General features: G+C 38.9%; 1 protein-coding gene across 19 annotated transcripts in view; it reads left to right on the top strand.

Annotated features, from left to right (window-relative positions):
- GPCPD1 (glycerophosphocholine phosphodiesterase 1) overlaps nt 1-11,369 on the top strand; it is a 53,499-nt gene extending 42,130 nt beyond the window's left edge. For 9 of the 19 annotated variants that reach the window (XM_070588834.1, XM_070588839.1, XM_070588838.1 and 6 more), the window contains 4 exons: nt 184-320; nt 805-940; nt 1,616-1,776; nt 7,949-11,369. In XM_070588834.1, the coding sequence (XP_070444935.1) occupies nt 184-320; nt 805-940; nt 1,616-1,776; nt 7,949-8,141 (627 nt within the window). In that variant the 3' untranslated portion in view covers nt 8,142-11,369. Of the gene's footprint in view, nt 1-183; nt 321-804; nt 941-1,615; nt 1,878-7,392; nt 7,524-7,948 lie in introns of those variants that run through there. The other 10 variants (XR_011530985.1, XR_011530989.1, XR_011530987.1 and 7 more) reach the window with 4 other exon arrangements.
- Nucleotides 11,370-15,751: the final 4,382 nt, after the last annotated feature.

A 15,751-nucleotide genomic window follows, 5' to 3' on the forward strand; every position in this document is an offset into this window, starting at 1 on the left:
TCCATACTTGAATTATGATAGCTGCACCATCACTAAGTTGCTGTGTGGTCTTGGGCAAGTGAATGTTTTCAGGCTTCATCTGTAAAATAAGTGTTGGACTAGATGTTATCAAGATTTTTTTCCAGCACTGTAATTTTAGGGTATTTAATGACTTTAGTTTTCCTGTTAATTTCTTCCACATAGGATGGAATGTGGGATGGTAACTTATCAACATATTTTGACATGAATCTGTTTTTGGATATAATTTTAAAAACTGTCTTAGAAAATTCTGGGAAGAGGAGAATAGTGTTTTCTTCATTTGATGCAGATATTTGCACAATGTGAGTAATATTCAGTTTTTTTCTCCTATACTCTTAGACTGTAGCTAGGACTTAGGATAGAAAGGTCATGGTTGGAAGTGGGAAAGTTGCCCAGGCTTCGCGTTTGAATTTTCCTCTCAGTCAGGTTATACATATTCTCACATCCCTTCAGGACTACCTGCTGGGGTGCCCTCCATGCCCCCTGGGTCTACCTCTGCCCTGTGTTTCACTTTACAGGCATGTAACGTCCTCCTTACCCAATTATAAGCCCACAAGGACTTTCTTGTTCCCCATTTCTGAGAATATTTTAGCTCTTGTGTAGAATAATTAAGAAAAAAATTTTATTTTGACTGAAAGGCAATGCATGTTGATGGTGGTTATGTCTCAGTAATGAAATTATGGGGTTTTTGGGTTTGTTTTCTTTGTATGTTTAGAATTTTCTAAAATTTCTAAACAGTATAATTACTTCCCCAATGAAAAGTATCTTTTAAATTGCCTTTCTTAGGGTTCGGCAAAAGCAGAACAAATATCCCATATTATTTTTGACTCAAGGAAAGTCTGATATTTATCCTGAACTCATGGACCTCAGGTCTCGGACAACCCCCATTGCAATGAGCTTTGCACAGTTTGAAAATCTACTGGTAAGCTATGTTTGAATTTTTTAATTTTAATTTTTTAAAATGTTTTAGAGCAGTAGTAAATAAGGTTTCATGTTACTTTATACATCTAATTTTTTAGTTTTGACCTATGTATAACAAGCAGGAGCTCTACTTAAAAATGAGGATATTAGATCTGAGAATGAAAAGCAGTTAAATGAACAAAAGAAAATATTTTCTGGGGCCGGCCCGTTGGCCCAGTGGTTAAGTTCGCACGTTCCGCTTCTCGGTGGCCCAGGGTTCACCAGTTCAGATCCCTGGTGCGGACATGGCACTGCTTGGCAAGCCATGCTGTGGCAGGCATCCCACATATAAAGTAGAGGAAGATGGGCATGGATGTTAGCTCAGGGCCAGTCTTCCTCAGCAAAAGAAGAGGATTGGCAGTAGTTAGCTCAGGGCTAATTTTTCTTAGGGGGAAAAAATATTTTCTTGCAGGCTTAGGCTAAGTAAAGTTTATAGTTTAGTTTTCTGAGTGGATTTTATGAGTCACCTAAAATGGTTAGACTGTAAACTTGTTCAATAAAATAAATTGTAAGAAAAACTTCTCACGTTTTCTTTTTCTGCCCATTACTTGGGAGAGCACTGATCTAGAGTATGACCATTTAGCATCTGCAGTTAATAAGTTACTTTTTCATGAGAAACCTATTTTTCTTCTTTTAGGGGATAAATGCACATACTGAAGACCTGCTCAGAAACCCGTCCTACATTCAAGAGGCAAAAGCTAAGGGACTAGTCATATTCTGCTGGGGTGATGATACCAACGACCCTGAAAACAGAAAGAAATTGAAGGAATTTGGAGTTAATGGTCTAATTTATGATAGGTATTTGTTTTTCATGAAAAATTTCTATGGAATGTTAGGAAAACAGTAGTTCACATCTTAGAAAATGAAAAATAATATTAAACTTAGTTAAGTTAAAAAAATCTGTAGTTTGGCCTGAGATTTATCTGAACATTTTTTTGTCATTGGAACTTTTCAAACTTTGGAGTACCACAGTCATTTGGGAAGCTTGTTAAAAATTCGCGTGACTGGGCCCTAACCCAGACGCGCTAAGTCGTCTTGTGGGTGGGAGTGGCTGTCTGCCCCAGACCTCTTCTCTGTCTGCACCAGCTTCTGTGGTGAGGTCCTCCAGTTTTGTGGCTTTTCCTACCTTTGTATATTCCCGAACTTTTATGTCTCCAGCTCAGACCCTTCCTTAGACCTTTAAACGTTTGTATCCAGCTGCCAACACCTGTTTTTCCGAAGACTTGCTGATTTCAGTATAAATGCCAGCTCCGTCTTTCCAGTTTCTCAGGCCAAATCCTCAGAGTCTTTCATAACTCTATTTATCTCATACCCCAAATCCAGCCAGACACAATCTTGTTGATTATATTGTCAGAACATATCCTGACTCCATCCACTCACCACTTTTACTGTTGTCACTCTCTCCTAAGCCACCTCATTTTTCAGGTGAATTAGTCAAGTAGCCTGCTCGCTGGTGACTGGCCCCACCCATGCGTCCCTGCTCCGTCTTCTCAGCACAGCAGCCTGAGGGAGCCTGTTAAAGCCGAAGTCAGGTTACTGGGTAAAACTCTCCCGCAGTTTCTGTGTCACCTCTAGTGAAATCCCAGTTCCTTATGTGGCCCTGTGTGGGCTGACTCCCATCCAATCCCCCACCACTACATCTGCCCTCTTTCTGTCTCTGACCTCTTCTCCTACAGCTTTCCCTCAAGCCACCCCCACATTGGCCTCCCGCTGTTTCTCTCCAGGAAAGACTGAAATGTCACCATCTCAGTAAGCCCTTCCCTGAATATCCTAATTCAGATAACAACTCTGCTCACAATGTGCTTCCTGACTTTTTTCCATGGTGTTCACCACCATCTGATATACCCATGTACATATTATATCCTACTTAATTTACATTCTCCCTGACCACCTTTCCCAGCCCCCGCCTCCCCCCTGCCCCCAACAAGCTCCATGGGGACCAGCTCTTTGCCTGTTTCATACACTGCCCTATCTCCAGAGGTCACAACAATGTGGGATACACAGTAGGAGCTCCCATATTTGTTGAACAGATCTTTTTCTTTTCCTTTTTTATAAGCTCCCCGGGAGTTTATGATGCAGGTTTGAGAGCCACTAATCTGAGAGACGGAAAGGTTGCTTAGCATAAAGGAACTTTGAGTTAGAAGGGCTGTCGTTAGAGGGCATGAGTTAGAGGGATGAGCAGACTTGTTAATACTTGAACAGCATTATACAAAGAGAAAGTGATAAAATTCTTACCAGGCCTGCTTTGAAAAATATTTTCCTGGAATTTAGTTCATATTTCTGTTCTATACAGTTATATCTCTTCCTTAATAAAACTTTTTTTTCACTATTTTGTCTGAATTAGTATGGTTTTAAAATTACAGCCCAGATAATGCCTGCCTTCCTTTTTTTAACTATTTGGTTAATTTTGTATTAAGCAGCAAATGATTCATAGCTCTTTTTAATAGACATTTCTACCTAACTGATGGAAAATTAAAATTTTAAAGGAACAATTTGAAGGAAATTCCGGCTTTAGCAAAGTTTTGAAGAATATTTCTTTAAGGAGGAGGAAGGAATGATTGCAGATATTTTCAGGCAAGAAAAGCGTATTGTGAGATTATACCATGTACAGTTTTGTGGGATATACAAATTTTAGGCAGATCCTTCATCTCAACAACCTCACTTGCTTGGAGCCAAATATGAACACGTGGTGGAGAACAGGAAGATGCTATGTGATATAAAAGGCCCTGAAGAAAGTGAGTTCTTTCAGGCCCACGGTCAATAAGAATAATTTTTAAAAAGAAGCATTGAGATGAATTTGGGGGCGGTGTGATTAAATTCGCTTTCACAGGGTTTGCGTTTTAGGCAGAGGTGAGAGCACAAATGGGGCAGGACGTTGAGGGCGCAGAGGACATTGAGGACACAGCCCAGCAGCGGCTCCTGCTAGGGTTTGATGAGAGGTGCGGTGGGTTGTGTTAGAGCTGCTTTTTACCCTTCAAATTCTTTCTATTTAATTCTAATCAAAGAACTACATATATATGCATAACTATACGTATATAATTTTAAAAATCAAATAGTCTACAAGGCTTACAATAAAAACCAGCCGTCCACTATCCCTTTCATTGTCTCCAGCTGAGTTCTGTGTCCTAATTTTTTTTAGCTGTTTCTTCTGGTACTTAATGTGCTTATGCTATTATTTTTGTCATTGTCAAATTTGGACATTATATAGAAGGTTTTGAATGATTAGTGATTGTGAGCCTTTGATTCATTTTACACTGGGGAGAAGTGTGATGAGGATGGGTGTTTTAGTATGTCAAAAACCATTGTGTTCTCTTCTTTTACAAAGGTGTTAACACAGTAGATTTTACAGTTAATCATAGTTTTGTGATATATTATCTCATATAAACCACTATGTTTGATTTGCTGATATTTGGGGATTTCTGCATTTATGATAATGAGTAAGATGGCCTTTAATTTACGTTTCTCAAATGGTTATCTAATTTTGGTATGGGTACCAAGTACTTGCCTCGTAAGTTGGCACTGTTCCCTCTTTTTATAAAAATGACTGTCTGCTCAAATGATTTAAAAGAAATACTATAACAGACACCACTTTTAAAGTAAAGAACTTTCATTATCCTTAGATTTGAAGTCCCTTGTGTGCCTCTCCCTAATTCTATTCCCCTATCTCCTCCCTCAGGTATAACTGCTTATCAAATTAGTATTCTTTTTAAAAGTTTTTTAAATTCCTAATTTGTATCACTAAACCATGTACCATTTAGTTTTGCATGGCTTTTAACTTTATTTTTACTTTTTTTCCATGTGTTTTGATGTTCCTAAAATGAGTCCATTTGTTGCATATAGCTATAATTTATTCATCCTCATGGCTGGATAATATGCTTGGCTGCATGTCTCTGCCACAATTTATTCTCCTATTTGAGAACACTTAGGTGGTTGCCAAGTTTTTGATATTACATAATAGTGTCTCCTAAAATATGTGTATGAAGTTTCTCTAGGGCAATGACTTTCAAACCTTTTGACCCCAACCCGGTTAGAAATGCATTTACATTGCAATCCACTGTACACAGAGATATGTATATCTACAAGTGTGTACCTGAAACAAAATTTTAACAATAATGCTCCTTGGATATTTCTTATTCATGTGTGTGCTCGTTCCTTGCACCACTGGCCCTCACCTTTTTAAATGCTACTTTCTGAACTGATTGCCACCCACTAGGTCTCTAGCTCAGCATGATAAGGCATCTTGTCTGTGGTCAGGCATTGGAAGCACAGCAGGAATATGGTCACGTGGAACAGGCTGTTCTGTGTTTTCCTGGTTCTGTGCTCATCATACCCCACCATCAGTTCTCAGGAGTAGCCCAGCGCACAATGAACCTGTCAGAGTGGAAACTCATCGGCACATAGTTAAGGCAAACCATATTCAGCAAGATTCTGGTTCAGTCTCACTAGAACACTCTGTCCTTAGGTTACAAAGCTGGTAGAGTAGCAGTGGCCCACTTGGAGTGATAGCCCTTCGCACGCCTTCTTTTTCACTCAGACTGCTCCAGTACAGATTGGTTGACTTCTTTGGGCACAACTGCCATCCTGAGTGATGACTGCTCCCTTACAGTTCCTGTGTCAGAGCTCCTGTTTCCTATAGTCCAAATCCTTTTTTCTCTTGTTTTACTATCTTGTTTTCTCTCTTTGTTTTTATGGAGCACATCCTTCATTATCTTTTTGAGAAAGGAGGACACGGAAAGTAAATGTTTTTGAGCTCTTGCATGTCTGGAAGTATTGTGGCCAGGCATAAAATTCCATGTTAGAAATCATTTTCCTTTAGAGTTTGAAAGCATTTCTCTGTCATCTTTACAATTCCAGTGTTGCTGTTGAGGAGTGTGAAACCATGTTGATTCCTGTTCCCTCACATATGATTTCTTTGTTTCCTCTCTGGGAGCTTGGAGAGTCTTCTTTTTGTCACCAGTGTTGTAAAATTTCAGAGAGATGGGTCTTTTTGTGGATCTGGTTTCACACGTAGTGCTGGGCACGTGGTAGCCCTCTTAGTCTATTGATATATGTCCTCAATGATGTGGAAAATTTTGTGCATTCTTCAACTTTTATCCCTTCCATTTTTGTGAGGTTGTTTTTTCTTTATAGAACTCCTTTTGTTTGCATCTTATACACTATTGGACCAAACTTCTAATTGTTATCTTTTCTTCTATTGTCTATCTTTGTTTTTTTGCTCCACTTCGTAAGATTTCCTCAGCCTTATTTTCCATCCATTCTACTGAGTTTTTCATGTCTTACTGTGTTTTTAATTTCCAAGAACCTTTTTCTTTGAAATGCTCTTTTTTCTATATTTATAACAGCCTGTTCTCATTCAATGCAAGTACTATTTCTCTGAAGGCATAAAAAAACTTTTTTTTTGTCTTTTTGGAATTTTCTTGTCTTTTGCTCACTATCTTACAAGTTAGAAGCTTTTCTCAGATGTTTGGAAATCATTGGCTGCTTCTCGCAATAAGGAATCGGGATCTACAAAGCTTGTTGGAAGCTCTGAGTGTGTGCATGGGGCTTGTTGACTAGAATTTCACGATGGGGTGATCAGGGAGCCTGTTTGGTCATACCTCTGGTGTCAGTGGATTTAGAACTTTACGTTTTGTCTGATCAGATTCCTCATAGAAGAATCTATATATTCTACCTAGAGAATCCAGGTCTGGCTGCCAGGTTCTTGGAGTCAGGTGACAGAAGAGAGCTGGAGAAGGGGGCCTCTCTCTGTATTTAGCACTTGTTAGATGTGTGTATTGTCTCTAGTTCCCCTGGTGCTGCTGGTGGTTTTGTAAAATGCCTAAATCCTCACGTGGTCATGTCCTCCGTTCCAAGAGATTGTAATTCTCGAAGTACGCCTCGCTTGGCGTCGGGGAGGAGCAGGAAGGGGCGTGCTTGCTGTGCTCAGAGCCTGCGCCTGTCCTCCCTGTTGCAGCCCCTCTCTTTCACCCCAGTTCTAGAGGGATTTGGTGCTGCTTTTAACTCAGCCTTTTTGTTTTTTCCACTGTTGCCTTGTGAGTTGGCCTTTTCCGTTCTGCTAACTGAAACACTTTTTATTACTTATCCATCTGTTTTCCAGCTTCCAGAATTTTGTTGCCATGTCTCTTTGGTTTTTCCTCATGCTCGTGGATTTTTTTCTGAACTGCTTTATTTTCTTTTTAACGGGATATAGGGAGAGACTAAAGTTAGAGGCTTCTATTCAGTCTGATACTTTGACCCACAGGTCACTTTTCATTCTCTTACATGTGTCTTTAACAGAAAGTCTGTTTTAATATAGTCAAATATTTAATGGAGTCAATACATTTTTTTATCTTGTTTAAGAAATTCTTTCCTACTGTGATGTCGTAAAGATTCTCTTGTAGTGCCTCACGTAAGTTGCCTGGCTTTCACATTTAGGCACGAAAGGCCCTCCTTTCTCTGCTGATGGGCAGTGCCAGTGCTGCCATCGTCACATGGCGCTTTTTCTGGGCTCTCAACTCTGGATTCCTCTGCCTGTACTGCACAGCTTTAGGATAATTCTCACACTGGTGAGCAGTCCTTCTCATCTTGATCTTTAGTGCTTTGAATCAGAACTGTGTGAATCCCAGCCCTGCCTCTTAATAGCTTCCCATCTGTAAAATAAGGCATTGCCCGTTGATTGACTTCGAGAGAAGCTACTTGAAGAATCACTAGTAAGGTACTGATTTTGTTTTCTGATTCAATTGCTTTTTAATCAGCTCTTTTGCATCAGGGGTACAAAAGGAGATGCTGCTCTTCTGGATTATTGGAAAGGCTGGGGAGAAGAGAAATATTTTTAAATGGAACTGATGCTTGTATCTTAGGGAAAAAACCCATAATATGGATGTTCCCGGCATTCTGTAAACAAAGTCTCCTGAAAAGGTTAACTCAGACGAGTCTTAAGTAAACCATAAAATTACACTATTTTATGTGTTTTGTGTTTGTTTCATCATAGGATATATGATTGGATGCCTGAACAGCCAAATATATTCCAAGTGGAGCAGTTGGAACGCCTGAAGCAAGAATTGCCAGAGCTTAAGAGCTGTTTGTGTCCCACTGTTAGCCGCTTTGTTCCCTCATCTTTGTGTGGTGGGGAGCCTGACATCCATGTGGATGCCAATGGCATCGATAACGTGGGGAGTGCTTAGTTTTGATTGGACAGAGGCCATTGTGGGGCATGTACCGCTGTTCTGGATATTCAGTTTTCATCAGTGAAGCATTGTTTTTCTATGTCTTTTAGGTTTCTTGGTCCAATGAAGCAATAATGAAGTATTTTACTATTTCACTACTGTTCTTGCTAGAATTTCAAAAGTATGCTATTTAAATCACTTGGCCAGGTATAACTACCAGTCATTCTCTTTACAATGAGAAAATTTATTGGTTGGTAAATATTTTAAACTAAATATGTAAACGTATAATGTTAAACAAATGTTCATTAAAAGCATAGCACTTTGAAATTAACTATATAAATATCTCATATTTACACTTCTTACAGCTTTTCATTTGATCAGGCCTGAAATATTTAGTACTTGAGGAACGTGGCTGTGCATAATTATACCTGACCATGGAAGAAATAAGTACCTCAAATGCATGCATTTGCACTGGTGATTCCAACTGCACAAATCTTTGTGCCATCTGTGTATATATGTGTTTTTTACATGTGTTGACATGCACATATACCATTTTCATTCAGTATGAACCTTGAGGCTGCTGCCATCTTCCCACTTAACCAAACCAATGCCTGTGTAAACAGCCTGGGGGTGATCCTTAAAAACTTGTTTCATGCGTCTTTCAAAAGTTGTTTTGCATAAATGTTAAAATTTCACAATGCTGCAGGGTAATCTAATGTATAAAATATTAGAAGTATGTATTGCATACTTAGTAGAGTAGATCATAATGTATAAATTCTATTCAATGCATGCTTTAGGTTTCAAGCATGAGATTGTTCACGTTTACTGTAAGTCCTTGCATCTGTGGTGCTAGGTGAGTGTGAGAAGATGTCAAGGACTGAAGATATTTTGTTGCCTAAAAAAAAAACTCTGTTTGTAGGCATTTTGAATACGCTTATTTTAAGTGTCTCTCACTACCTATTACACACAGTTGCTTTGTGGGTTTGTTTTGTGTGTGTGTCTTGTACAGTAGTTAAATCTCCATGCAGAAAAATAAATGTCCTGAATTCTCATATTGGTATTCTTTATTGGTTAATGTATATCATGCATGTAATTTATTTAGGAATGTAGAAGATCCTACTAAGTGTATATGCATGTTTTTAGGATTATACTAATGTTTCCTTCATCAGAAGCAGTTTGTTTTGGCATAACTGTAATTTAAGAATGAATGTTAAATAAAATACACAGATTTATTTTCTTCATTATAAAATGTAATTTTAAAAAGGTGTTACTTTTGTGGAATTGGTTCTATAATATTCTTATGAGAAGTTGGAATTTAGTACCTACCCTAAAGGGATGGCTTGTTTGCGTCTCCATTTTACTGCATGTTCTTCACTAGGCAGTTTATTCATGTACTGACATATTTTGGTAGTAGCTGAGAACCTAAGACTTGGAATTACGCATTGTATCTTTTTATTTTTTAAGTCAAACAATCCAGTTTGGGTCAGATCTTAATTGTGTGAGGATAGGCTTTGAAATCCTGTGGTACCATGTTTGTAACACTGATGTTTGATGGAAAATAGTTGGAAATGGAGTCTTCTACAAGGGTTCTATATACTTTTCCCATGTTGAATGAGATTTTCCAACTCTTTGGTGTGAATTAGGCACTTTTAGAAATCTTCTGAAAAAATTAGTTTTCTTCATCTGTAGACCTCTGTACAATACAAGTACCATTACCTCTGGTCACTTAATTAGCCATATATGCACATTTCTAGGCCTCTTTGTTTGTTTTATGCTTTTCCAGTTCCAGCCTCATTTTGAAGACTCGCCAGATGATAAAGGGAAAGAAGAGAGGATGAGGAAAGGAGGTGATGGGGGGTGTGGAGTTTTCCTGAACAGTGTAATTTGCTGAGAAGGACTTAGACTGCTCATGACACAGACAGAACCTCATTGCTCACTTTCTTTCCTGTCTCTTCCTGACCTTACAAGCCAGGGTTAGTGTTGATTAAAACATAACAGACAGTGGCTCCCCATTTTTATAGGACTAAGCCTGGGCTTCCATGTCACTAGCTGTTGCCGTGTACACTCTGCGCCTGTGCTAGGCCCTGGCCACACCATGCGCCTACACTCTCCCTGTGTGTAGCCGTGTGCCCTCGGCCTAGAAGCTTTGACCTCCCCACAGATGCTTTCTCCTTGCCAAACTCATTTCTCCTTGAGCCCTTGACCTCTCTCCCCTGAGCCCTTGCTGAAACTCCTTCGGAAGGGATGGCTCGATCGTTTTTACTCCATAGCCATGTGTTCATATCTTGATCACGCCGTGCGTCTTAGCACATTCTGGGTGGGCACGGTTGATGTTTGTCTCATCTGCCAGGCTTCGGGCTCTTCAAGGGCGGGGACCTTGTCTTACTCATTTTTATTTCCACAGTGCGTGGAACATAGTAGAAAATAAATGTTGGAATTATTGGGATAATATAATTTGTATCAAATGCCCTTTTGAATTAAGAGATTTAGATATGTTTACTAAGAAGGTAAACTTTGAATTGGTTTACATTTTGACAGTTGGGACAGTTTCTTGATGTCAATTTTAAATGTAGAGGTATAACGTTAATTGTTTTATATTTTCTGGAAATTGAGTGAAATGTTTGATAAAATGCTGCCATTGTTCTCTGGTATTTTCTACTCTCTGGAATTATGTACTGTAACTGACTGATGTAAATGTGAGGAACATACTCATTCCTCTGTGGTAGTGCCTGAGGCCTCCACAGCCGCCCGTTTACCTCACTCCCATTGCTCCATGTGACCCTTCCCTTTCTTCTCCCCTCCAGACCCCACGCTCACGGCTACCTCAGTACCGCTTTCCTTGTCTGAAATGCCTTCTCTGTCTTCCTTCAGTGTCCAGCTCAAGTGCCACCTCCTCCATAAAACTGCCTCCGCTTTTGATCAGTCACGATGCAGACGGCCTCTAAATCTCACTACTCCATTTTGCAGCTGGGGTGATAAACCCAGAGAAGTCCCCTGACTTACCAGGCCGGGAGTGGAACTGAGTTTTGTGACTCCTAATCCTATGTTCTTAAACTACTCTGCCTTCTGAATTCTTGGGGCATTTCTTAGCATATGCTTTCTTAGAGTCCAGCTTACTATGTGCCTGTCCTATTTCCCTAATAAGATTGTAAGCCCCTTAAGGGCAGGGACTTCTTTGCATTCTACCACTCCTATAGTATTCTATATTTAGTTATGAACTAGATAAATAAATGGTGGTGGCAACAATCCCAGTTTCCTAACTCAGATTGTTTCACATTATACATACAATTTTGTATAGCATGCTTGGCCATATTGTCTGGAGTGTGTATGCTCACGTGTGCATGTGTGTTTTTGCATGTTTACACATGGAGTTCTCACTCTCCCCTTGTTGCTTGGGGTCACATATATGATGAGTTACCATAAACCAATTTTCTACTCCTTACTCAATGGGGACAATTATAGGAGGTAAGTGAAGATAAGGTACAGTTTTCCCCCCAGCATTGGCCGCCCCTTCCTGGGGCCGTATCCCTAAATCCTGCAGCCAGGCCTCATAGTGAAGAAGGTGCTGCCTTGGATAGGACTTGTGTGACCTGTCGGGGGGGCTGTGTCATCAGTCCTGATGGACCATCATTGTCCTGTGTGCCTTGGCTCTCTTCACAGCTTGACCGCATCTTGTCTCCCAGTATTACTGGTTTGGTCTCTAGGTTGACAATGGAGTTCTCTTAATTTAGATTTGGTTGCAACTGATTTGTGGATTTTAAGTTGGATCATGTACTTTTTAGGTAAAAAGCAAAGTATGTAATTAGAAATAGTGCATTATTTTGGTGTTCGTAAGTGGAAATTCATTCACATTTCTTAGTGGGTTCCTATAGTTTGAGGAATAGATTAGAAATGTTTAAAGCACAAGAGAGTGTATGATTAAGACCACGTGAGTATGTTTTGGAGGTAGGGAGGAGAGATCATGGGCTGGAACAGACTTCATGGAGCTCTCAAGTCGTTAGAGATGGAGTAGCGGTCAGGGTAGTTGTGAAGCCAGTTCGGGGCACAGCCTTTGTAAACTCAGGACCAAGGCGGGATTTGTGGTGTGTTCAGGGGGAATGAAGGAGCCATCTGACAATGGAGAGGGGATTTCGAATGTCAGAGGCTTTGCCTCCTTGTAGGAGATAAAGTTTATTAGTGATTTTAAAGAGAAATGCCATTAAAATGAAAAGTACTTTAAAATAATGAAGAAATTATTACAGGAATAATAAAAGAAGTACAGAGATTAATTTTTCTAATCCTCTACTAAATTGATCCAAATATACCTCTGCCTGTTTCCTCAGAAAACAAATGCAGATGGGATGGGTGAACTTCTGAAATTTACTTGCAAACTCAAACTATATAATTTCCCATGAAGGAAACCAAACATCTAGTAAAAGCTCCATGCATCCCACGGTTTTAAATGTCACTCTCTGCAGCCCAGACCTCTCCCCTAAGCTCACACATCCAGCTGTCTGTCCACATCTCCATGTGGAGGTCTAATGGGCTTCTCACAATCAGTGTACCTTAACAAAGTCACCCTCTTCCACCACACCTGCTCCCATCCCACCTCCTCCAGTGTTCTGTCTCATTAAGTGGCACCTGGGAGTCTTCCATGATTTTTCTCTCACTGAAAACTTGTGATTAGTATAATTTCTTATTATGATATATGACAGGTCAGTTGCCCATTTGTTCTTTTTCAATTTTTAAAAAATTCTTAGATATTTTTTTGCTTAATAACATGAGAATCACCTTATCAAAGTACCAGAAAAGTCCCCTTGGGATTTTGATCAATGTTGGATTGATTTTCTAGACTAATGTGTGGGAAGGATTTAAAAATAGGAAATCTTTCTATCCAGAACACTGTCTCCATTTATTCAGAATTTTTACATCTTTTAGTAAAATGGGTTTTTTCGTTTAGGTATTGTATACTTTTTAAGGTCTATTTCTATATTTTTAGAAACTACTTATGAATTGTTTTTCTAAAATTCCTATTACATTTCTTTAAATACTTTGTTCTTCATCAATAATAAGCACTTAACTTTTGTTTAGCTACTTTGCAGAGTTCAATTAGTCAAAAAAATTGTTACTTAAGTCTGGGATTTTTTAGATGATTGATCATATTACCTGCAAGTGCATTTTTCTAATTTTTAATAACAGCTTTCTTTATCTTATTTCATTAGCTAAGAACAGTTGTAGGCATCCTTGTTTCTTTCCTGACTGTCATGGTAAATAAGTATGATGGCTGCTGAGCTTTCTATAGATGACCTTTATCAAATTAAGGAAATTTCCTTTTTTCTTAGTTTCCTAAAAAATCTCTTCCTCCCTGCCACCCCTAGGAATAGATTTTGAATTTATCCAATGAGTTTCTGAGGATTTAGAAAATAATAATAGTTTTTATTATCTGTTAATTTTAATGGAGTGAATGATGTTAATATATTTTCTAATGTTAAATTACCCTTCAATAACTGGTATAAAACCTATTTATGAATGTTCTTTCAACACTGATTTGCTAATTTGTTTATGATTTATTACCTACCCATAAATGAGATTGACTTAGTTTTCTTATGCTATTTATGTCTAGTTTTAGAGACCCTTAGGATAGCTTTGTAAAATGAGTTGCTTTTCAGGTTTTCCTCCCTTGTGGAACAGTTTATATAATGTGAGAATCATCTGTTCATTGAAGGTTTGATAAACTCCTATAAAACTATGTGCATGTGCATATCTTCAAGTGTTTTTTACTGCCTTTACAGTTTCTTCTTTAGTTATAGCCTGTTCATGTTCCCTAGTTTTTAAATTAAATTTATATTTCCTTGGGAAATCATTCAGTTTTCCTAGATTTAGAAAAATTTCTTGTATGTAAAGCTATGTGTCTTATTTAGCGTGTGTGTGCATCTCGCTAAGTGACCACTTTCTCTTAATGCTTTCTTTGGGGTGAAGGGTGCATTATTCTTGATTAGATGGCCAAAGAACTTTTTTCTTTAACTAGGCTCTAGTAGTATTGAGCAATGTTTTTACCATTTCAGTTATTACTGCTCTTAAACGTAGTTTTTAAAATTCTACCTAATTTGGATTTTTTTCATACCTTTTCTTCTTGAGTTGGCTCTACCTCAGCATTAAATACAGTTCTGGTTCCATAACAAAAGAATGATGGAGTTGACCTTAGAGAAATACTGTTTTAATGAGAGTAGAACAAGAACTTTAAAAAAAAAAGTTTATACTCCTTCGAACCAATGTTTCTATAATAATGGAACTATGCACAATATAAAGTAGAAACCTTATTTCTTAGGTTCTGCCTAGTGTGATTGAACTGAATTTCCTTATATAGTCATGCACTGCATAATGACATTTTAGTCAGTGACATACGGCATATATGACGGTGGCCCCGTAAGATTAGCACCATGGAGCCTAGGTGGAGTAAGCTGTACCATCGAGGTTTGTGTAAGTGCAGTCTGTGATCGCACAATGACAAAATCGCCTGACGACACATTTCTCAGAATGTATCCCCGTCAAGTGACACATTACTGTAATTATTAAAGCATAACTAAATCAAGTATTTGTTGAGGGCTTGGGTAGGAGAATAAAGCCCCTTCTGTCTTCAACATGCTCATTATTTAGTTGAGGTAATATGTGTTTTAAAAAATGCAAGATTGTAGCAGTTGTCCAAGAAAGCAATAGAAGGAAAGTCACCAAGCTATACCCTAATGCTCGTTTAATGACAGATTAGGCCCTGCACCTCCACTTCAGCCGTGTGGCTCTGCTCTGACCTGTGTGATTTCTCCTAGTAGAGATGTGATTTGAGGATGGATGGAGTTCCTTTGCTTAAAATTACTTGAGATGGGGGCCAGCCTAGTGGCATAGTGGTTAAGTTCAGTTCGTGCACTCTGCTTCAGCAGCCTGGGGTCCACGGGTTCACATCCTGGGCACAGACCTACACACCACTCACCAAGCCATCCTGTGGCAGTGTCCCACATACAAAATAGAGGAAGGTTGGCACAGATGTTAGCTCAACAACAATGTTCCTTAAGCAAAAAGAGGAAAATGGCAACAGATGTTAGCTCAGGGCCAATCCTCACACACACACACACACACACACACACACACACACACACAAATACTTGAGATGCTATTAAACATGTAAGTCGAGGGGTGTGTGTGTTGAATTTTAGGTGATTTCCTCAGTGTTGCCTTCCAACTCATTTACCCTTTCACTATATCCAGCTTACTCTGTTTATTGCATTTTAAAGTATATTTTAAAATTTTTATATGTTGCATTTTAAAACTGTATTTTTCATTTCTAAGATTTCTAGTTTATTCTTTATGTCCATCTGATTTTATTTCAGTCTTATTTCTATTAAATGATTTACAGCTATTTTTTTTTTTTTTTTTTTTTTTGAGGAAGACTAGCCCTGAGCTAACTACTGCCAGTCCTTCTCTTTTTGCTGAGGAAGACTGGCCCTGAGCTAACATCCGTGCCCATCTTCCTCTACTTCATATGTGGGATGCTTACCACAGCATGGCATGCCAAGCAGTGCCATGTCCGCACCCAGGATCCAAACTGGCTAACCCCAGGCCTCCGAGAAGTGGAACATGAGAACTTAACCACTGTG

The sequence above is a fragment of the Equus przewalskii genome, chromosome 21 (assembly GCF_037783145.1).
Source record: "Equus przewalskii isolate Varuska chromosome 21, EquPr2, whole genome shotgun sequence".
In the NCBI taxonomy this organism is placed as follows: domain Eukaryota; kingdom Metazoa; phylum Chordata; class Mammalia; order Perissodactyla; family Equidae; genus Equus; species Equus przewalskii.